The sequence below is a fragment of the Gossypium raimondii genome, chromosome 12 (assembly GCF_025698545.1).
Source record: "Gossypium raimondii isolate GPD5lz chromosome 12, ASM2569854v1, whole genome shotgun sequence".
Taxonomy (NCBI): Eukaryota; Viridiplantae; Streptophyta; class Magnoliopsida; order Malvales; family Malvaceae; genus Gossypium; species Gossypium raimondii.
The window spans coordinates 51,446,563-51,469,153 of NC_068576.1; the positions used below are offsets into that span (position 1 = coordinate 51,446,563).

General features: G+C 34.5%; 4 protein-coding genes across 5 annotated transcripts; 1 reads left to right on the top strand and 3 right to left on the bottom strand.

Annotated features, from left to right (window-relative positions):
• The first annotated feature begins 966 nt into the window (after positions 1–966).
• LOC105764965 (protein BASIC PENTACYSTEINE7) lies at positions 967–3,020 on the top strand. Of its 2 annotated transcripts, none has more exons than XM_012583810.2 (2): positions 967–1,255; positions 2,117–3,020. In XM_012583810.2, the coding sequence occupies exon 2, from the start codon at positions 2,132–2,134 to the stop codon at positions 2,834–2,836; it is 705 nt and encodes a 234-aa protein (XP_012439264.1). In that variant the 5' UTR covers positions 967–1,255; positions 2,117–2,131; the 3' UTR covers positions 2,837–3,020. The 2 variants fall into 2 exon arrangements, with proteins under 2 accessions (XP_012439264.1, XP_052481091.1); XM_052625131.1 differs by lacking the exon at positions 967–1,255 and adding an exon at positions 1,296–1,683.
• Positions 3,021–3,629: 609 nt separating this feature from the next.
• On the bottom strand, positions 3,630–6,109 carry LOC105764964 (phosphoribulokinase, chloroplastic). The gene is made up of 5 exons (XM_012583809.2): positions 5,370–6,109; positions 4,743–4,827; positions 4,560–4,644; positions 4,208–4,452; positions 3,630–4,125 (listed from the first exon to the last, which is right to left on the bottom strand). Exons 1-5 carry the CDS (start codon positions 5,930–5,932, stop codon positions 3,874–3,876), a joined length of 1,230 nt encoding a protein of 409 aa, XP_012439263.1. The 5' UTR covers positions 5,933–6,109; the 3' UTR covers positions 3,630–3,873.
• A 2,100-nt stretch (positions 6,110–8,209) lies between these two features.
• LOC105764966 (geraniol 8-hydroxylase-like) lies at positions 8,210–9,875 on the bottom strand. Its single transcript, XM_052625129.1, has 2 exons — positions 8,991–9,875; positions 8,210–8,919 (listed from the first exon to the last, which is right to left on the bottom strand). Exons 1-2 carry the CDS (start codon positions 9,873–9,875, stop codon positions 8,305–8,307), a joined length of 1,500 nt encoding a protein of 499 aa, XP_052481089.1. The 3' UTR covers positions 8,210–8,304.
• Positions 9,876–10,111: 236 nt separating this feature from the next.
• On the bottom strand, positions 10,112–13,014 carry LOC128035422 (geraniol 8-hydroxylase-like). Its single transcript, XM_052625130.1, has 2 exons — positions 12,070–13,014; positions 10,112–10,803 (listed from the first exon to the last, which is right to left on the bottom strand). The coding sequence occupies exons 1-2, from the start codon at positions 12,937–12,939 to the stop codon at positions 10,204–10,206; spliced, it is 1,470 nt and encodes a 489-aa protein (XP_052481090.1). The 5' UTR covers positions 12,940–13,014; the 3' UTR covers positions 10,112–10,203.
• Between the last annotated feature and the right edge of the window lie 9,577 nt (positions 13,015–22,591).

Here is a 22,591-nt window from a genome sequence, read left to right on the forward strand (position 1 = left end):
AAGTATTTAACCCCACAATTTTAAGAAATGAGCTATTTTTCTTGCCCATCTAATGTAGAAGAACTAACTTATTCATTTTTCAATAAAAATAACTAAAAAACAATTTAAGATATAATACAGAGATTTTGTGGTATTTTTACAGCATAAATCCTAATGCAGTACAAGAGACCGCAAGACATTTCATGAATCCTAATCTCCCTTACAGCGTCCCAAAATGTCCGACTTACAACCTGTTCTTCGCCTGGAAGAATGATCCTATGGGCTTTGGCTTTCCCTTTCAATTAGAAAACTTTGCAGGGCAGTATCCGGCACATTTTTCGTGCCCCTTGCAGCATCTGGACAAAACCAGCAGATAGTTTCATGTAGTAAGATAGGCACTTCTTGCAGCAAAAAGGTATAATGGTTTCATCAATTTATTTTGTAGCCAGAAAGACAAAAGAATCATTGCACTGCTGTAGGGGAAGACAAGCTTACGGCAGTGGAACCATCACTGTTGGACTACTGAATCTGATATTTCATTGTTGAGGAGTCTTGTACGCAGAGTACTGCCCAACACTTCAACTTGTGTTTTTGGAGGATTCTTTGAAGTGGGCTCATTTAGCAGCTCATTTCAATTTAACTTTTACTTATTTTATAAGAAAGACTCATTTAGCAGCTCAATAACTAATATTCGTGGCTGATCATAGCAGCCAATTTCTTCTCATGTCACTCCCTAATTTGTGTATATTTAATATACTTGGAACAAGGGATGAGTTCGGTAGTTTTTGTTGGTTTATAAGGACAAGGAAATAATAATAGTATGCTTTTTCTTAGAGAAATAATAATTTGGACTTTCATAACATGTTAATATAAATTACAAAAAGAAAAGAAGATTACATTATGAGACAAATGTACTAAGATTATGCCACATGGAACATATATCTATGCTGGTGGGAACATCCTATCCTACTCCCTTGTGCATTTATGCTAATGCTAGCAGTAATGTAAGAGTTTTTCGAGGGAAATTAAACTCTTGGGTAGGGCAATAAATAAAAACGAATATTTTATCAATTTTTTAGGCAAAGATAGAAAAGATAGTAAGTTCAGTTACAATGCTTTTGGTGCTCACTGTCGCTGCTCAGACAGACTGAGAAACCACTAAACCATACAACTGGAAACTTTCTTTTGGAGATGGCAAATCACTCTGTTCTTTGCCCTTAGATTTTTCAGCCAGAAACTTGCCTAGACCTACCCTCCACTAGATCTTACCAAGCTTGTAAGTTCCTTTTAATACTATATTAATATTTTTTTCCAGCTTTTAGTGCTTAATATCTTCATTCCTTGATGGTTTCTTACCTTATGGTCGCTAGTTGTAAAAAGTTCTCTCTTTTTTCCCCCCTAAACCTGAAGTCTTTTGCCTTTGATTTTTCAGGCTGAGATATGGGTTTATGCGGTTTGTTATTAGGTGGTTTTTATCTTCTATGGTTGCTTTGATGCTTTCCCTCAAATGGGTTTTTGTTAGTAGATCAGGGTTTCGGGTTGTTTCATCTCAATGGGTCAGGCTTTTGCCTTTTATTTGTTTGTTTTGAGATGAGGTTTGTGTGGAATGTTCCTGTTCCAGGTAGCCATTTACTTCGGTTGAGATAGCTTTATCCCCATGTAGTCTGCTATGGTTTTTTATTCTTCAGTTTCTTGGAATTTGGAGTGAGTTCCTCATCTCTCTAATATCTTTTGTTCCTTCTCTTGAAAGTAAATTTTCTGTCATGCAATCTGTTTAGCAGCGTTTGCATCTAATTTCTCCCGCATTTATTCATATCTTTAGAACTTTTCACTTTCTTTTTTAAAAGATGTATATGTTTATGCATGCAAGTTCTCAATTTTTGTTGTGTAGCAAAGAGCTTGTGGTCAGTATATGGCATTGCTAGGGTGATGTTTTTGTTCTGCGCCTACGCATCCGGCATTGTCGATCAAGGGGAAAGCGGAAGTAGATAATAGATCATTGAATGATATATAAGACTTAAGCGGGGCTGTGATTTTTGTTTCTTGAATGCTTAAAAACCATTTATTGTCCTGAGATAATTCTAGAAAATTCTCAAGGGCCTATTGGAATTTTGTTTTCGTTAATGTTTTGCTGCAGGCTCAAGTAATAGCTATGAAGATGAGGTCTTACTCCGATAAGAACGTGATGCCTGAAACTGAAATAGGATCAACCGGTTCACCTTTTTCTTGGCTTTATCATTACAACCCCACATCCAAACCTGGCTTTAGTTCTCTGCAACGAACTGGAATACACCATGAACCTGGTCTTGTTGTTTCTCCCATTCGTACCATTGCTGCCACAACTGAATCAGGGAACAACAATGATTTGGGGACTAAAACTACAAAGGTGGGGAAACAGAAGTCTTCTGTGAAGGGTTCTAATCAAATAGCTCCCAAGGTTCTGGGACCAAAGCAGCCCATGAAGAAACCCTCCCTTCCTAAGAAGGGAAAGGGACCAAGCATTCCGGAAACTAAACGCGAGAAGAAAAATCCCAACATCAATCTTGATGGAACGAAGTTTGATTTCTCTGGGGTGCCTTCCCCCATTTGCTCTTGTACAGGTGTTGCAAGAGTGTGCTACAAGTGGGGTGCCAGTGGTTGGCAATCCTCATGTTGTACCATCAATATATCAGAATGTCCACTTCCCATGAGTCCCACCAGGCCTGGTGCTCGTGTGGCTGGGAGAAAAATGAGCAATGGAGCATATTTCAAACTTCTTCTGAGACTTGCAGCTGAAGGTTATGATCTTTCTCATCCTGTTGACTTGAAAGACCACTGGGCTAGGCATGGTACAAACAAGTTCGTTACAATCAAATAGAGATGCAGATGGCTGGGAGCTGAGCATAATATCAGTAGTTTCAAATATTTAGTACCCTGCTTTCTAGTTTGAATGTAATTTACTGTTATACCCTAGAGATGATCCGACAACTCGGATTGTAAATACTGTCTCTCTTGACTTTGGCTAAAACTTAGAAGGGTATGCTGTTACTTTGCGTTTGGAAGCCTGATGTTGTTAAAACAAATTTCATGCTATTTGCTTCGATACTGTTTGCTTCTCTGCAGAAAGTTTAGATAGCAAAGGCGGTTGTAGATATAGAAAGTTGATTTCTGCGCACTAATTTTTCATACTGTTCTTGGTATTAACATATGTAGTTGCTCTCCATTTCGAAGTCTAGCTGATCAGGATAAAAGCTCCTAAATTTTCTTCCTCTTTTTTCAACCTTCTTGGTAAATGTAACAATTTGAATCCATCTGCCATACTTTTATGTTTATCATCGTTTCCACATGGCAAGTTTAAAGGATTTAAAGCCTTGTTACTCCATTTCCAAGTGACGACTTGCCAGAAGATTGAGGATGCTTCAGTTTGTATATCTGACATCAGATCATAGAAGATTACCATGCTATAAGTTCTATCAGGTTCTACTTTTTGGCTTATTGAATTAATTATAAAAAAGGTTAAACTAAATTCAAGGAAAACGTCACATTATGGCCACGCTTCCATAGCCAAATCCTCTTTATTTGGAGTAAAAAAACCAAAGATCATGACATCATAAATGGTTACAACTTACAAGAAGAAGCAGCAATATGGGGAAATAGAAGTGGAGAGATGATGTCGAAAGGCTTTGTCTTATATGAACTTCTCAAAGTTGAAATTGAACTCTGATTTTGTTTCTCTATATTACATATCTCCACTGAATTACGAACATAAAATAAATGCATAGGATCATACTCGATTCTTATGAAAGCAACAACAGCCTAACACTCAAATAAACCTTTGATAGAGGAAAGCTGGAAAGAGGATAATTTGTTATGGACCCAAGGTCTAGTCCAATGTATGAAGAAACTCTAATAGTCTTAGGCTTTTGTTGCTTCTAGTGGAGCTGCAGTTTTGCTGGAAGTAATTTGCTCATAGAGATCTCTTATCTTCAACCCGACAATGGTTTGGAAGAGGCCAGTTCCGTTGTTACTTCCAGGGAAATCCGCATGCTTCAACATTTGCTGGGTGACTTCTCCATAGAACTTGGTGGAGATGTTGCTCAAATGGCTTTCAACATAAATAAGTTCATCTAGTCTATCAAATTGGCCGTCCATCTCCAGAATAGAAACCTAAAGACAAGCAATGATACCATCAAATTCTGTTGAGAAATGGCTAGCTAAGCTAGAATATGGAGAAAGGAATGCAACATACCTCGTTGCTAAAGTAAGTGTCAGGGCCATAGTGGAATTTGATGCCAGGGTAAGAGCAAGTGAGCTTCCTTCCGCATGGTATCCATGAGATGGTTGAGCCTTCATCAAACAGGTAAACAGGACTGAAATGCTTAACCCCTTCTTTCATTATCAACCTAACTCTCAAAACCTTCCCTTCATTGTCGTCTGGAATGAGCTGAGTTGGCAGCACTTCGATTACTGCATCAGCATATTTCTTTTGGGGATCTGCACCCAACAAATAGACAAATAATGATCAATGTCAGTCTACAGCAGCTCAAGCAGCTGGGGCTGGGGCATTGACACGGTACTGTGTATATATATAGTGTTTTTACCAATATAGGCATCGAAATCGGGTTTCCTGGCTTCAATACTAGCTTTAATGCTTTCAAGGCTGTGCCCTCTCTCAGCCATGTCCCTCTGCAACGTTTTCAACAAAGTCAGATCATGCTAGTAAACAAAAGCCAGGCATTGAATTTGCAGAACATTTTTTGCCATTAGCGTACAAAGTTTATCACCTGAATTTTCCATGCAAATTTGACCTCATTGCTGATGTCCAAATAGATGCTGAAGTCCAACAGATCCCTCACACGCTCATCGAACCTATATATTAGGACAAAACCACTCTTTCAGTAGGTATTTCGAATAAAGATTTGTAGTAAAAGTGATAAAGAAAACTATTAAAATATACCGGAAATTAAAAAAAAAATTAGACTCGTAATAATGCAACATTCTGTAAACCAGTAACAGTCAGAGAAATTCAATAAAAATAGACGGTAGGGGCCAAAAACTTTTGCAATGAAGTTAAAACCAATAACTATAGTGGGCCAAGTTTTCATTCAGAATAAGCCCAAGTGGCTCAGAACAGCAACAGAACATTTCATGATCCCAAAACTTCTCAGTCAATCGATTTTAATCAAAGATTAATGTTTAAATTGACCAAAATTGAATTAATTCGGGTTTATAAACAGAGTACGAGGAAAGTTATGTTTCTAGATATTAACAAAATCAGTTTTATGGAATCTTCTGCTTTTCATCAAAACAGCCCAAAATATGCAGGTAAGATAGTTCCAAAATTTTATGAACAGATGTCTGGCTGAGAAACTGAGAAAGAAATAAATGGGGTACTCTTTTTTTTAACTTACATAGGGTGTAGTCCTTCGATGACAAGGATCTTAGGAGGCTTGATGAGCTCAGGAGGATCTAAGAGACCAGTAACATGGTTGTAGATAGGCTTGTCGACAGCAACACCGCTCTTGATAGCCTTAACTTGCTCATACATGAGGTCAAAGTCGTTAGCTCTTGGGTCAAGTGCTGTCACCCCCTTCTCTTTCCTTCCAGTTCTGTCGAGTGAATGGTAATCATCTAAGCATATCACAGTGGTCATATCGCTAATGAGCGTGTTTGAATCAGGATTGCCTCCCTTCGGTGGCTCGGCTGCACCACCAAACACACTTGTTAGCCTCCTCATGAAGGTACTCTTCCCACATCCTGAGTCTGCGGCCAAACCAATCACAACAGTTTGTGAATCACCGGCCGAGCATGTTATCACGCATGGGCCGCTGCTGCTGCCGCTGCCACCTCTCTTGCTGCTTCTCCTATAGAAAACTACTTGCTTTTGGTGAAAACCTAAATGGGTTTTCGCTGGTGTGGAGATTGAACACGTTGAATTGAGGGACTGGGTGGTGTATGCTGAGCAAACTGCCATTGCTTCAGCTCTTTTAGGCTCACCTTGTTTATCTTTCAGCTCGGGAAAGGGAATTTAGAGAACTTTTTAGACAGGGAGAGAATGTTAAAATGGTGCTTACATGGGCAATAAAAAGACCACTTAAAAATGAGTTTGTCCTCTTTGTCTCCTTTAGATTTCCAAGGAAAAATATGGAACACAAATAAGAAGAAAAGGTTGAAGAAAACAGATGGCAGTGACTGCTGAGTGCTTTAGTGATGGAAAAGCTGAGGTGTCTTTTGTTTGTGATTTCCATTGACTGCCCCTAGTTTTGGACAAGTTTGAAGGTGATAATAAGGCGCGAAGGAAAGGGACATGAACGGCTTTGACTCATTTGACGTGGGTAGACAGTCATTTCACAAATTTCATTTTCCTTGGCAAAAGTAAAACTGTTGTAGATATTTTTAGCTACGAAAAAAGATTGTTGATGAGATGAGATGAGGGGCATGGGGGAAGCTTGGTGGTTATTGGTTTCAGTTCGGATAATGTGATGCCACGTGGCATGAAAAGGGTGGCTGGTAAAAGACGAGGGGTTTGGGGTGTAGAGTGGTGGAGGTTACATGGTGACTGTGCACCATGCAATGCATTAGCCATTCCCAAATTCATTCTTTGGACGGTTCCTGTGTGAGGTGTGGGACACCTACTGTATTATATTTCTCAAAGTATAAGTGTTAACAAAGCCTACGGTTTGCAAATGCTTGTTTTGTGGTACCATGGTTTTTTTTTTTTTTAAATTCCAGCTGCATATGAATATTCTATGCAAAAATAGCAACTTTGTCGGCCTTCATACCAAAATCACTAGAAATGAATGGAGATCTCTTTCGTTGATGATTTTTTTTTTAATAATGTGACTACTATGACTTCATGAAAAGATGAATCTTTATAAATAAATTAAATCTAATTTAAATATTTATATTATTAATCCTAACATTTAGATTAAAAAAAATTTAGGAAAATGTAATTTGGATTTTGATTCTCTTGCTGTTTTCTAATTCAATTCAAATTTTCAAGGTTTCATGTCATTTTTATTAGGGTTGTGTGATTCGGATCCCGTCACTTGTTAAAAAAACAAAATAGAGAAGTAAAATAAGGAGATTTGTAGGGACGAAGTTGAATCTATATAGAATTACAATTCTTCTAAATATTGATTAGGGTTTAGAAATTAGGATTTAGGGTTTTTCACGATAAAAAATTTTTCACGTAAAATTTATGTGTTATTTTTTTCTTATTGTTTTACGATCATTCTACTACCATTATCGATATTTATTATAACATTCTCCATTAGTTTTTAACCTATTTTCATTTGATTCGACTTCTCTCATCCATCTGGTTCATTTGCTTCAAAATTATGCTTGATTTCACCCTAATAAGGAGGTCAGGAGCTCCTAAGCACAAAATCATACAATATGGTTTCTGAGTTGGATTTTACTCTAATTTCAAAGATCAAGAGGGTTGAGCTTGTTGATAACTTACATTCCAAAGAAAATGCGACTTTCATCTGGTACGAATTGGAGATCGCTCTTCATTTCCTATTCTATAACAACACTGAGACTTTCTAATTCTAGGGCACTCAATGAAGGCTTTATTAGTTTACTTAGAAGAGCCAAGGGAGTGAAACAAGAGGGTTCATTGTACCCTTATCTCTTTGCGATTTGCCTTAATGTAGTTTCAGTATGTTGTAGCCAACCATGATGTTTTCTAATTTCATGTTTTATGCTTTGTTGATGATCTCTTAATCTTCACCAAAGGAACATTGCACTTGGTTGCAACAATTAAGACTGTAACAGGGCCTAAATACAAAACTGCTACTACTTGGTAACAAGTTAGAAATAGATAAGAGAAGGTCCCCTAACTTAAATTGATATGGACTAACTCCCATCTCGTTATGAATTTTGGAACCTTTTAATTTCCATATTTTTATTTGATTAATAAATTTCGATCCCTTAAATAGCAACATTTTTTAAATTACTTTTAAATGAACTTAGATTGTTCATAATTCGTTATGAATTTTGGAACCTTTAAATTGATATGGACTAACTCCCATCTCGTTATGAATTTTGGAACCTTTTAATTTCCATATTTTTATTTGATTAATAAATTTCGATCCCTTAAATAGCAACATTTTTTAAATTACTTTTAAATGAACTTAGATTGTTCATAATTCATTATATATTTTATGTTTAATTCAAATTACATTTGATCTAATGGAGCTCACCCTACAATATTTAAAAAAAATTGTTTAATTTAACTCGGGAAAACTATGGACAAAATAAGTTTATTTAGGAAGCTTGTGTCAGACAAAATAGGGTTGTACTGATAACATGCCCTCTCTCCATGTAACTATAAGTTCATGGTTAATCAAAAGTTTTCATAACAGGGATAGCATAAAGCGGTACAGCTTTCTTCAAAGTCATACCAAAATGCTCTTGCATGTCCAAGTCTTCTGGATTGGTCCCCTGAGGAAGTTTCCAATCAAATGAAAGGATCATGGAAGCCAACATCAAATGCACCATCCGAGTAGCAAGAGGCAACCCAAGACACAATCTTCTCCCTGCTCCAAACGGTATAAACTCAAAGCTTCCACCTTTATAATCTATTTTCGACCCAATGAACCTTTCTGGGGCAAATGTAAGGGCCTGATTCCAATACTTTGGGTCTCGGTTCATAGCCCATATATTCACCAAAGCATGAGCGCCCTTCGGTATGGTGTAACTGCAGATTTCTACATCATTCCTTGCTTTATATGGTAAGAGGAGAGGGGCTGCTGGGTGGAGCCGCAGGGTTTCTTTTACAACAGCTTGGAGATATGGGAGTTCATCTATGTCTGATTCTTTCACAGTTCTTTCCGAGCCAATAACTTCAAGGAGTTCCTTCTTTGCCTTTTGCATAACTTGGGGATTTCGAAGAAGCTCTGCCATTGCCCACTCTGTAGTTGTTGCAGATGTCTCACTTCCAGCAATGAACAAGTTCTGTCCAAAGGCTTGATTGTTAAAAGTAAAGCAAATGATGCTAAGTGATTCCATTGAAACAAATTTTTTACCTGGATCAAAGGCTTGATTGCTTCACGATTGAGAATTGATCTGTTTTCTTCCCATTGATCAAGAAGCACGTCCAAGAAATCACCATTCCTGGTGGTTGAATCTAATGCTCTGGCCTTCATTCGTTTATCAATCATGTCGTCAAATATCTGATGCATGCCGTCATAATGCTGCCTTGCACGCTTTCTTACTCCCTGCAAATCAAACCTCTTCAGCACCGGAAAATAGTCTGATAAATTTGGTTTCCCTGCGCTCTCCACTGTCTTCCACACCAGATCCTTTAACTCTTGAGCTCTACTAAATTCCGGGTCAACAATATCAATTGAAAACATGGTACTGAAAATCAAGTTCAAAGTAGTAGCGAAAACAACTTGACCTATATTAACTTGGGTATTTGAAATTTCACAATGTTTTTTGATATGTTGAATAAGTTGCTCAACTTTTTTGTAGCGTAGGTATTGTAAAGAGTTGAGTTTTTGTCCACTGAACAACTGGGTGCTGCATATTCCACGGAGTTTCCGCCACCTATTGTCATCACTAGGGCCCCATACCAAGGAGGTTTCGAGGTTGGGCATAGAAGCAATAGCATCGGGAATCGGGCGGTCGGAGAAGGATTGAGCATGAGTTTGGAGGACTTGTTTCGCCATTTCAGGGGAGGATAGTACGATAGTTGTGATGGAGCCTAGGCGGAGAGTCATGATGGGGCCATGGACTTTGGCAAGCTCCGCGAGGGACTGGTTTGGATGAGAGCCTAGGGAATGGATGGAGCCGAGTATCGGTAGGCCAATGGGGCCTGGAGGAAGGTTTAAAGTCTTGGAGCGGTGGAATAAGGGCTTCAAAAGTAGGAAGAAGATGGAGATGCAAAACAAGATGATGTAAAGTTCCATCTCGGTTAAGATTGCGACCAGGGGATGTGTATGAGAAGTGAATGCGAATATAAACTGATTTATTTAGAATCTATCCAGAAACCCTGCATTATGACTGTTTTTCCAACTTATGCAAATAAAAATATAAATTAACCATTCAAGAGCTAGAGTAGTAGCTAAGCATGCTCAACAAATAAAATGCAGGCCAACCATTCAAGAGCGTAGTAGGTAGACATGCTTCCTCCCACTAGTACTAGTAGAACAAAAGACAAATAGTGGAAGATTTAATATATATGTTCCCAACAAAGAAAAACAACAAATAATTTAACCTATTTTGTGTACTATATAGCTAAATAGGAATAGCACAGAGCGGTATAGCTTTCTTGAGAGTCATGCCAAACTGTTCTTGCATGTCCAAGTCTTGTGGATGGATTCCATGAGGCAATTTCCAATCAAAGGAATGAATCATAGAAGCTAATATCAGATGCACCATACGAACTGCAAGAGGCAAACCCGGGCATATCCTTCGACCAGCTCCAAATGGTATATACTCAAAATCACGACCTCTGAAATCTAAGCTGGAATCAAGAAATCTCTCAGGGCAAAACGAAAAAGGGTGGTTCCAGTATTTGGGGTCTCGGGCAATAGCCCAAGCATTCACCAGAAGCTGAGTGTTGTGGGGTATGGTGTAGCCACATATTTCGACATCATTTTTGGCTTTGTAAGGTAGGAGAAGAGGAACGGCAGGATGAAGGCGCATTGTCTCTTTGACCACAGCTTCAAGATATGGGAGTTTATCGAGGTCTGATTCTTGAACAGTTCTTTTAGTTCCAATGACTTCCATTAGTTCCCTTCTTGTTTTTTGTAGCACTCCAGGTTTTCTAAGGAGTTCTGCCATCGCCCATTCTGTTGTTATTGCAGATGTATCACTTCCAGCAATGAATAAGTCCTGTTTAATATTTAATTTTAAAATTAAATTTGTGAACTGAGAAAACGTAAAATTGAATGACATCTGAACACTTAACATATATACATATACAATATAACAATATAACCAATAAATAATGAAATATATTGTTTAAAACTAATTAATAATAATATATAAAATTTGTATGATATTAAAATAAAAATATCGAATATTAATAATTTTAACATTAAAATAAATTAATTTAACAATATATATAAAATAAATATCATGTAAGAAATTAATAATAATATTATTATTTAAATTATATTAATATTCATGATGAATTTTATATTACTTTACTATTAAATATCATTAATATAAATGATTTTAAATTAGTAAGATTTTTAAAAATATTTTATAATTACATTACATTTTCAATTTATTAATGATTTTTGAATAAATTCACTAATTTTTTAACAAAACTAATATTATAAAAAATATTATAAATATAGGGAGGGCATTTTCAAGCGCTGACCTTTCTAAAATGATAAATTTAGATTTTAATTTCTCTAAAATAATAAAAATATTTTAATTATTTTAAAATTATAAATATATAAATTAATAAAAATATACAATTTAATTTTCTCAATTTTCCTGGACACTTCATCTCAGAGTAAGGTGTGTCGCTGAAATCCTAAGAAAGAGTAAGGCTTTCGCTAACTCTTTAATATAAAAACAAGCTATCTGCCTAGTATAGAATCTCAGATTTGGACAGTTGTCCTACTTAAATCCCAAAAATGGACATCTTGGAACAATAATGGTTCAAATTCTTACTGAATTAGTTGAGTTGGTTGGACTTTTCTTTTAATGATGGGTTGAATTAATATTTAAATTGAGTTAAAAGATATTTATAAACAACAGAAAGTAACCCTTACTTGCTTATTTTATTTTTAATATAATTAAAGTATTTTTATGTTTAATTTATTATATAAAATTTTAAAATTTTTACTAAAAATGCAATGAGTTTTACTTTCACATTTGCTAATTTATTTTATTATAGGTTAGGAGTTGCTGGTAATTCATCAACAAATATCAATAATTCAGTAGTAGGCTACCAGATCCACTTTTTATATTTAAAATGTCAACTAAAATTTTATCTTATTATATCTTATAATAATAATTTAAACGAGAGGAAGTAACAATGTCGACATCTTTCATACCCCAGTTTCTAAAAGCATTTTTCTTGTGTCTGAAGGAATGAAATTATTTTCTTATTATTTATGAAAATGAAATAAGCGAAAATCTTACCAGGATCAAAGGCTTGATATTTTGGCGAGTGAAGTCAGACCCATCCTGTTGGCACTGATCAAGCAGAACATCCAACAAATCACCATTTCTGGACACGGAATCTGAAGCTCTAACCTCCATTCTTTCATCTATCATCTCATCAAATATCTCATGCAACCTCGTGTAAGACGGCCTTATATGCTTTCTTATCCCTTGCAAATCAAACCTTTTTAAGATAGGGAAATAATCTGACAAGTTGGGTTTGGCTGAATCCTCCATTATCCTCCACACCAAATCTTTGAACTCTTGCGCTGTACTGAATTCAGGGTCCACTATATCCGAGGAAAAGATTGTAGTGGATATCAAGTTCAATGTGGTTGCAAAAGCAACTTCCCCTATCTTGACTTGGGACCCTGAAGCGCGTTGTTTATTGATGTGCTGGATAAGTTGCTGGGCTTTTTGGTGGCGAAGGTGTTGAAGTGAGTTGAGTCTTTGCACGGTGAACAACTGGGTGCTGCATAGTCTCCGGCGGTTGCGCCACCTACCATCGCCCAGCGCCCATGCGAGGGTCGACTCGGGGTTAGGCTGGGAGGCGACGCAATCAGGGACAGTGCGGTCAGAGAAGGAGTGCTCGTGTGTTTGGAAGACTTGTTTAGCGAATTCAGCGGATGAGACGATGACGGTGGTAATATAGCCTAAGCGGAGAGTCATGAGAGGGCCATAAGTTTTGGCTAGCTCGTAGAGGGATTGGTTAGGGTGAGAACCTAGGCGATGGAGGGAGCCAAATATAGGAAAGTTGATAGGGCCCGGCGGGAGGCTGTGGGCGGAGGAGCGACGACGAAAGAGGAGGAAAAAGGAGATGCAAAACAATAAGAAGATGTAGAGTTCCATTTATGTTCATTGATTACTCGGCTGCTGGAACTGTGTATGGCCAAGGCATTTTAAGTAGCGATGTTGTTAAAAGAGACTTTGATTTTATATGAAATTATATATAAATTTTGATTTTATATAATTTTATAATGGGGTGATGTTTGAAGGATAAACTATTAAACAATTAGGTCGCTTAAGAAAACTATTAAACAAGTAATAATTCGGAAAGGTAGCCCAACACCTGGATTTTATTGTACTACATTTTCTCACCACATCGACCTCACCCTATATTCGTAAATACAATTTAAGCTTAAGCTCTCATCTCAAGGTTGACATTAGAACTTTTATTAGATCAGGTCGGATCTCGAACGCTCATTCGAAAAGTGAGAGTTTAAACAAAATTATATGTATAAAAAAATGAGTTTGGACAAAAAAGTAAGGCCCGTTTAGAAAACGGGTCGGGTCTCAAGTAAGATTTTTTGCCTAAACTCGGCTCGAATATACAAAAAAAGAAAAAAAGTTTTTTTACTGTTTTATTGTTGTTTTCATTATTTTGCTATTATTTCACTATTACGTTGCTACTATTTTATTATTATTGTTTAGATATTGTATAACTTTTGTCTTATTATTAATTTTGTTACTATTTTAGAGACAGTTGTTTGTTAAGTTGTATCTATTTTAATGTTATTTAAGTATACATATTTTTAAAAAATATATATTTAATTTGTTATGAAACATATATTTTAATGTTTTTTATATTTTTGATGTATTATATATTTTTAAATTTATATAAAAATAATATAAAAATTAATACGGACGAACCAGGTTAAACTCGGGTTTTAGCATTTTTATCCAAACCGGACTTGGGCAAAATTTTAATCCCATTTTTTAGGTAGGGACTGGGCTTAGCAAACAGGCCTAAAATTTTAATTGGACTCAACTCAACCTATGAACACCTCTAGTTCATACCATATAAGCTTTAGGCTCAAGTTGTCAAGTATCAAGATCATAATCAAGCTTGAGACTTAACTGTGAAGATGAAATCTTGCTACCTAAAACTCTCATAGCTAGCTAACAGTTTCAGGCTGGCTTAACTTTGAAGTTGACCCCTAACCCATATCCGTCGTCGGAACAGGGTTTAAGAGCATTACCGAAATTTACAGATCATATTAAGATATTTCATGTTATTTTACAATCATATTAAAAATTAATTATAATTTAACCATATGTCCCTTCTATTGACCCTCGAGGCCCAAATCATACATTAGAAACGAGTCAGGACTGAACCGGGAACTCAGAGAATTTTTCACAAAATTTCAAAATTTTTCCTAGGTTCAGGGGTCACACGCCCGTGTGGACAGGCTGTGTGAGCCACGCGGCCAAGTGACATGCCCATGTCTTAGGCCGTGTGGCATATGAGGTAGGGCACATGCCTATGTAACCCTTTGACTTGTAACTTAATTAAATGCAGGGGTTACACGGCCAAGTCACACGCCCGTGTGATCAATTTCAAGTACTCTGTTTTAAAATTTTAAGATGTAGAGGACACATGGCTAGAACACATGCCCATGTGCTAGGCTGTGTGTCACACACGCCTGTGTCTCTGCTCGTGTGGGCAAAATAAGGCCATTTCCAAGCCTTATTTCTCAACCATTTGATCATTCACCTACACAAACATTTTAACACATCCAAAGGTCAATCTAAAACATTTAAAAACATGCAATACTCAAGTCTCATACTTACCATATCACTTCATGATCCATGTTTGTGAATTTATCTATTTGACCACATTTACTTAATATCATACTAATATTCATAAACCAAATTAAGCACTTATACCCAACATGAAATTAACTCATATGTTAAAATGTCAAAACACATTCATTACAAGTCATTCCAATAGCTATTTACAACTAAAATATTTGTATGCCAACTGTGGCTAACCAAACCTATAGATGCCATTATATCCAAAAATAATGTCATAAATATGCCGAAGTGAGCCGATGGGTAGTGTGAGTGATCTCCGCCAAGCTTCCAACCCAACGAGCTTCCGAGTACTATAAAACAGTGAAAATGAAACAGAGTAAGCACTTAGTGCTTAGTAAGTTCGTATAACGGGAAGTAAACTTACCATTCATTTGTACACTAAGTAAACATACTCATGCATTCCAAACAACTTGGCCATAGCCTAAGCACATAATCTCATCAAATATGTTAGTTAATCATTTCATGTAAATATCAATACCAAAGATGAGCTCATCAAATACCAAGTTCCATACATTTCATGTATTTTTCAGATATTGATTTCATTTTGATTTTCACTTGTCTTCATGTCAGAATTTCACCTGTTGAATCATTTGAAATCTCGATGGATACGAGGGTAGTACACATAAAGTGTACAAATCAGAAAACCGTCAATTCATGTCCGGGAGTACTCATAGAGCACTTAAACAGAAAGCTCTCTCTCAAGCACTATAACGGGAAACTCATTGAGCCATGTAACTGGAAGCTTATCCAGGCTTAATAACAGGAAGCTCACAAAGAGCCTATATCGGGTAGCTCCGAAGAGCACTTAACAGAAAGCTCCAAAGAGCACTTTAACAGAGAGCACCGGATAGCCATATAACGGGAAGTTCAAGCGAGCACTAATGGGAAGCTCCGAAGAGCACTTTAACAGGAGGTTCACAAAGAACCTATAAACAGAACACCCATAAGAGCGTGGGTGTGTCTACGACATATGCAGAACATAACCATTTGGGATGCTCAGAAGAGCATTTAACAGGAAGCTTACAAGAACACTATAACGGGAAGCTTGAGAGGGCTTGTAACGGGACGCTCTTTCTAGCTACGGCACGTCCACAACATATGCAGGAACATTACCATTTCGGGAAACAGAACCCTGTATCCAATCAAGCTTCATTCATTTTATCGAGACTTATTCATTTATCAAGAATTATTGGATATGAGGTAAATTATATACACATACATGACATTTATAAAATTTACATATTCAACATTCAAATTTAAGCACATAAATATACACAATTTAGTTACACGAACTTACCTCGATAAGTGTTCGTGAATATCAGTCTACTAATCTATCACTTTTTCTTTACCTTGATATAGCTCCGTATTTGATCTTTCCGAATCTATATGAGTAAATTTAACATCAATTCAATACAATTTACATTCAATTCTATCCAAGTCACATCTTATAAAAATTACTATTTTGCCCCTATACTTTTACTAAATAAAATTTCGTCCACATGCTTGGAAAATGAAATTCATGTAATTTATTCCTTATTCCAAGCATAAATACTTTCACATATATCAATATCAGCCCATAAATTCCATGAAATTTTAGAATTTCACATAAATTCAACAACTTTACAAATTAATCCCTAAAACATGATTTCATCCAAAATTCTTTAATAAAATACCTTTAAATACCCATCAACATCTCAATTTCATCATCTAATAACTAAAATCATATGAACTTATCAATGACATCTTCCAAAACTTTCAACAAAATCAAAAACTAATGAAATAGTAAGATGGACCTAGTTGTAAAAGTCTAAAAACATAAAAAATTTAAGGAAAAAGCAAGAATTAAACTTACATGAAGCTAAAATATGAAAAACCAGCTTAAACCCTCTTCACTGGCTGTTTTTGAGCTGAAAATGATGATGAATTTGTCTAGAATTTTTAATTTCCCATTTATTTATCTTTAATTTGACAAAAAATACAATTTTACCCTTATTTCACATAAAATCCTTGATTTTTTTTCATGCTATGCCGCCTCAGCCATTCATATGGGTACATTTTCCCTTTTAGTTCTCCTTTATTTACTATTTAGACTATTTAATCACTTTAACATGTTTGTACCTTTTTCAATTTAGACCTTTTTAATTAATTGACTACCAGAACGTTAAAATTTCCTAACAAAACTTTAATACTACCTTATTGACACTTATAAATATTTACGGCTCAGTTTATAACACCGAGGTTGTAATACCCTAAAAATTACTACAGTAAGAAAGTAGGTATCCTTGATATAGTAAAATAAGGAAATAAAGTGACAAAAAAAAGGAAAATTTTGATTTATGTCAACATTAGGGAGTATATAATGACACATTAATGCAAGAAAGGACTAATTCGCAAAAGTGAGAAAAGTTTTGTTGACCAAGAGTAAATACTCAAAAATTGAGGGGGTAAAGTGTAAATATGAAAAAGTTGAAGGACAGATAGTGAAAATATTTTAAGGGTGGAATAATCTAGAAACTAAGGAAAATGGATGAATTAGGACCAAATTGAAAAGGTGAAGAATTTTGAGGGACTAAATTGTAATTTTACCAAATTGAGTGATGACTCAGAGATGGAATTTTAAAAGATCATAAAGGGAAAAATGGTCATTTAGAAGAGAGAGAAATCTATAAGATAATGATGATGTTGGAGATATTTTAGATTAAATAAATAAATAAATATTAGTTTATTAATATTTTAATTTAATTTTTAAATGATATTTTATTATTTTATTATTTAGTATATATATGTGGAAAGAAAGATAAAAAGCCACCATCCCACCATTTTTCTCATGCACCAACATGAGATGAAGAGAGAAAGAAAGAAAGTTTTGCTTTCTTTACAATTTGGTCCTTCCACCAAAAATTCACCATTTTCACCTAGAAATCAAAAGAATTTCCATATCCATCAAGAGAGAAAGATAACAAGGAGACTATGGGGAGCTAGAATATCAAGTTAGATTCAGAAAGAGAAGCTGTAGGAGAGAGAAAATCAAGTTAAAGGTTGAAACTAATAGGACAAGGTAAAAACTTCAAGATTTCAATATATTTTTAAGTTTGTTATTGTTGAAAAAGCATGGAAATAATGTTATAGTGGAGTTTTCTTAAATGAAGTCTTATGTTTTTATATATTAGTGAAATAAAATAAGAGAAAGTGATGGGAAATATTATAGAGAAAGGGAATAAGGGAGTTATAAACTTAGTAATCAACATCTTGCACTAAAATAGTTAAGGTCAGCAGTAGTAGGCTAACTTTGAAAAATCACCATAAATTGTGAAAATCGAATTAGAGAATGAAAATAATATGAAATTAAAGCTTATTGAGTCTAGTTTCTCATAAAAGAAATGATGTAAGCAATGGAGTTGTAAATCATGAGACATAATAAATTTTGTGAGACAAGGTCAGAATGATTTTGGGTTCCCCTGTTCTGAATTTGGAAAATCATAAAAAAATGAATAAAAATAATTAGAGGCTTAAATTCATATGATTAAAATCTTGAATGAGTATATTTTCAATAGAAACAAACAATAACATCATCTGAATTGTGTACAAAGAGATAATTAATTTTAGTGAAGAGGAGTTGGAACTGTCAAACAAGTGAAACAAGGAAACTTTAAAGAATAAACTATACTTATTGGATAAACCAAAATTCTGAAAAATTTTATGGTAAAAATACATGTGAGTCTAGTTTCAAATAAAATTTTAGATCTCAATTCGGAGTTTTTAGCTTAAGATATAATTAATTTAGTGATTATGACTCAAGTGAAGAGCTTGTTATGAGTAAACAAGTAAATAGGGGTATTATGTATATATCAAGGATGTGGAATGGAGTGGAGGAGGAGAAAAATATATGTGAATATTCAGCTAGTATGAGTTTATTTTAAAATAGTTAATTTACATGTTTTAGATTCGGGACTAAATTGAATAAAAGTGAAATTTTAAGGGTAATTTTGTAAAAATGTCAAAAATGACCAAATTGCATCAAATGAATTGTTTTATTGTAAATTGAATAAAATATTAATTTAGATCAAGATTAGGTGGAAATTTGAGGAAAATGGAAAATTACCAAAATGTCCCTAAATTTTGGTATTTCTGCAATTTAGCCCGGTAAGTTCGTGTAACTTGAATTATATTCTAAAATGCTTGAAGTGTTTGTTATTGATGTGAACATGATTTGAATGTTCATTGTATGAAAATTGATGAAACATTGATATATTTGATAAAAAAGGGAAGAAATATCGGTTGAATGGAAGGAAAATTCGATGGATTTCTGAAAAGGACGGTAAAAAGGATCTAGCCCGAACGGGTGATCCTATCCTGATATATTCCTCTCGAAAAATATGTGGAAAATGGATTTAGCCCGGACGGGTAATCCGAATTAGGGTCTGAATTTAGCCTGGACTGGTAATTCAGATCCAAGCTCATTAAAGTAATTGTCATTACAGGGGATTTAGCCTGGACTGGTAATCCCGACAATACTCTATGTGTAACACCCCTTACCCGTATTCGATACTGGAATAGGGTACGAGATATTACTAGAACACATACACTTGTAAACGTATTGAACTGAGTTATAAAATCTCATTAATATATAAAACTTTCAAATTATTTAACATGCTTTTATATTTCCTCACAATATATATAATGCAACATTTCCTGCCAACCACAATCTCAAATAACAAATTTACTCAATCGTGCTCAATATCAGATGTCAACTTATAATCCGACATTTAGCTTCAATTGCATTTTCAAATACTTGTCAAATTAAGGATTGTCTTACGGATTTGAGTACATCGTTTGCCCGGTGCCACAATTTGCTTGAATCCTTCACAATGCTATAACTCAGTATGGTTTTCTTCACTGAAATACCATACCTACTTTTCACAACTCAGTATGGTTTTCTTCATTGAAACACCATACCTACTTTTCACAACTCAGTATGGTTTTCTTCATTGAAATATCATACCTACTTTTCACAACTCAGTATGGTTTTCTTTATTGAAATACCATACCTACTTTTCACAACTCAGTATGGTTTTCTTCATTGAAACACCATACCTACTTTTCACAACTTTGCCATGGATCCACCATGGACTTATCCGTCAATTCATCACTGGTTATCGAACGTATGTACTCAATCCTGCGTATCCCTTAATTTGAACTAACAATCTCATTTTATTCTCATTTTTACCATAATCATAATTCAACAACAATATACGAATTGATACATTATATCATTCCCACATTAACAATTAATCATAAAAGTTTAGCCATATGAACTTACTATTTCATTACCTTTCCACACCCGTTTCCTATGTATATCACACAAGACATAAACATATCATTCAACCATAATCGCAAACTAGTGCATTGAAACATAATTCTTTTTGGAAATAATAACATAATAAACCATTTTACTAGAGATTTCATAATTTAAACCTTACCAGCCCTTTCCTGGTCACAAGCATATTTCCATTTAGGCACTTATTATTTCAATGCATAACTTTTAGGTTTAACGTGGCATAATCCAACCACAACTTAGCCAAAAACTAAGCATGTATATCAAATATCTTAGCCAAATAAACATATAGCTTAAGCATTATAAGCATGGATGAGCACAATATTTATTCATGTATCAAACTTACCAACATGTGTTAACTCTATATACATTCATGACATTACTCCATGCCAAATCATATGCCAAATATACCATACACACGTACTATGAAACTTTATTTTCCCACATGAGCTTAAACCATGACCAATACTGCACAAATATATGCATCATTTCTATTTCATCGCCTATCAATTATAATCGAGCATATTACCAATTATACACAAATCATTCATATATTTTCCAATTTTACCTCCATCTCCTCTCCATTTCTCATCCTTAATTTATATAACATACTTATAAGTAACATTATCTATGATCTCACTATTTACTTGTAAATTTATTCACGACTATCCATTTGAGTCATAGTCACTATATTATTTATATCTTAAGATAAAGAACTCCAATTGAGATCTACAAATTTTCTCTGAAACTAGACTCACATATCTTCTTACCATAAAATTTTCAGAATTTTTTTAGCCAATAAGTACAGTTTATTCTTTAAAGTTTCCCCTATTTCACTATTTGACAGTTCTGACCTCTCTTTACTAAAATTAATTATCTCTTTGTACAAAATTTGGATGATGTTCCGTTTATTTCTATTGAAAATAGACTAATTCAGAATTTTAAAATATAAATTTAAGCCCATAATTATTTTTATTAAATTTTTTATGATTTTCCAAAGTCAGAACAGGGGAACCCGAATTCATTCTGACATTGTCTCACAAAATTTTTTATATCTCATGATTTACAATTATTTTGCTTACACCGTTTCATCTATGAGAAACTAGAGTCAATAAGATTTAATTTCATGTTTTATTAATCCTTTAATTCAATTTCCACAATTTATGGTGATTTTTCAAATTTAACCTACTACTGTTGTCCAAAACTGTTTTAGTGCAAAATATTGATTACTAAGTTTATAACACTCTTATTCCCTTTCTATAATATTTCCCATCACTTTCTCTTATTTTCCTTCACTAATATATCAAAAACATAAGACCTTATATAAGAAAACTCTACTATAATATCATTTCCATGCTTTTTCAATAATATCACACTTAAAAATATGTTGAAATCTTGATGTTCTTACCTTGTCCTATTGGTTTCAACCTTTAACTTGATGTTCTCTCTCCTCCAGCTTCTATTTCTTGAATCGAACTTGATATTCTAACTCCTCATAGTCTCCTTGTTATCTTTCTCTCTTGATGGCTATGGAAATTCCTTTGATTTCTAAATGAAAATGGTGAATTTTTGGTGAAAGGACCAAATTGTAAAGAAAGCAAAACTTTCTTTCTTTCTCTGTTCTCACGTTAATGCATGGAAAAATTGGTGGGATGCTGGCTTTTCATCTTTCTTTCCACATATATATACTAAATAATAAAATAATAAAATATCATTTAAAATCAAATTAAACTAATATTTATTTAATTAATCTAAAATATCTCCAACATCATCATTATCTTCTAGATTTATCTCTCTCTAAATGACTATTTTGCCCTTTATGATATTTTAAAATTTCATCCTTGAGTCATCACTCAATTTGGTAAAATTACAATTTAGTCCCTCATAATTCTTCACCTATTCAATTTGGTCCTAATTCATCCATTTTCCTTAGTTTCTAGATTATTCCACCCTTAAAATATTTACACCTTTGGTCCTTCAATTTTTTCATATTTACACTTTAACCCCTCAAATTTTAAGTATTTACTCCTAAACAACAAAACTTTTTTTACTTTTACGATTTAATCATTTCTTGAATTATTATGTCATAATATACTTCCCAATGTTGCCATAATTCAAAATTTCCCTTTTTATCACTTCATTTCCTTATTTTACTATACCAAGGATAATATCTTACTGTAGAAATTTTCAAAATATTACATTTGTGGTCCCGAAACCACTGTTCCGACTAGGCCCAAATTCGGGCTACTACACTATGAGTTTTTATTATAGGGGATTTAGCCTGGACTGGTTATCCCGCTGTAAGGATAAGGTTCGCAGGAGTGTGCTCTCTGAAATAGAAATGTGCGCACATGAATATGAATTGACGGACCCGAATTTGTACACTAAAAGTGTAACTCTAAAAATCCATCGAATTTCTGAGAAATTCAACTGGATAAATATGGAAAATAATAAGGGTAATAGAAAACATGGAATTGAATTATTATTGGAAATATATTATCAAATTTAATACCCAGTTTGGATTGAACGCGAGATTGAGTACAATCGTTCTGTGCCAAAGGATGAATTGAC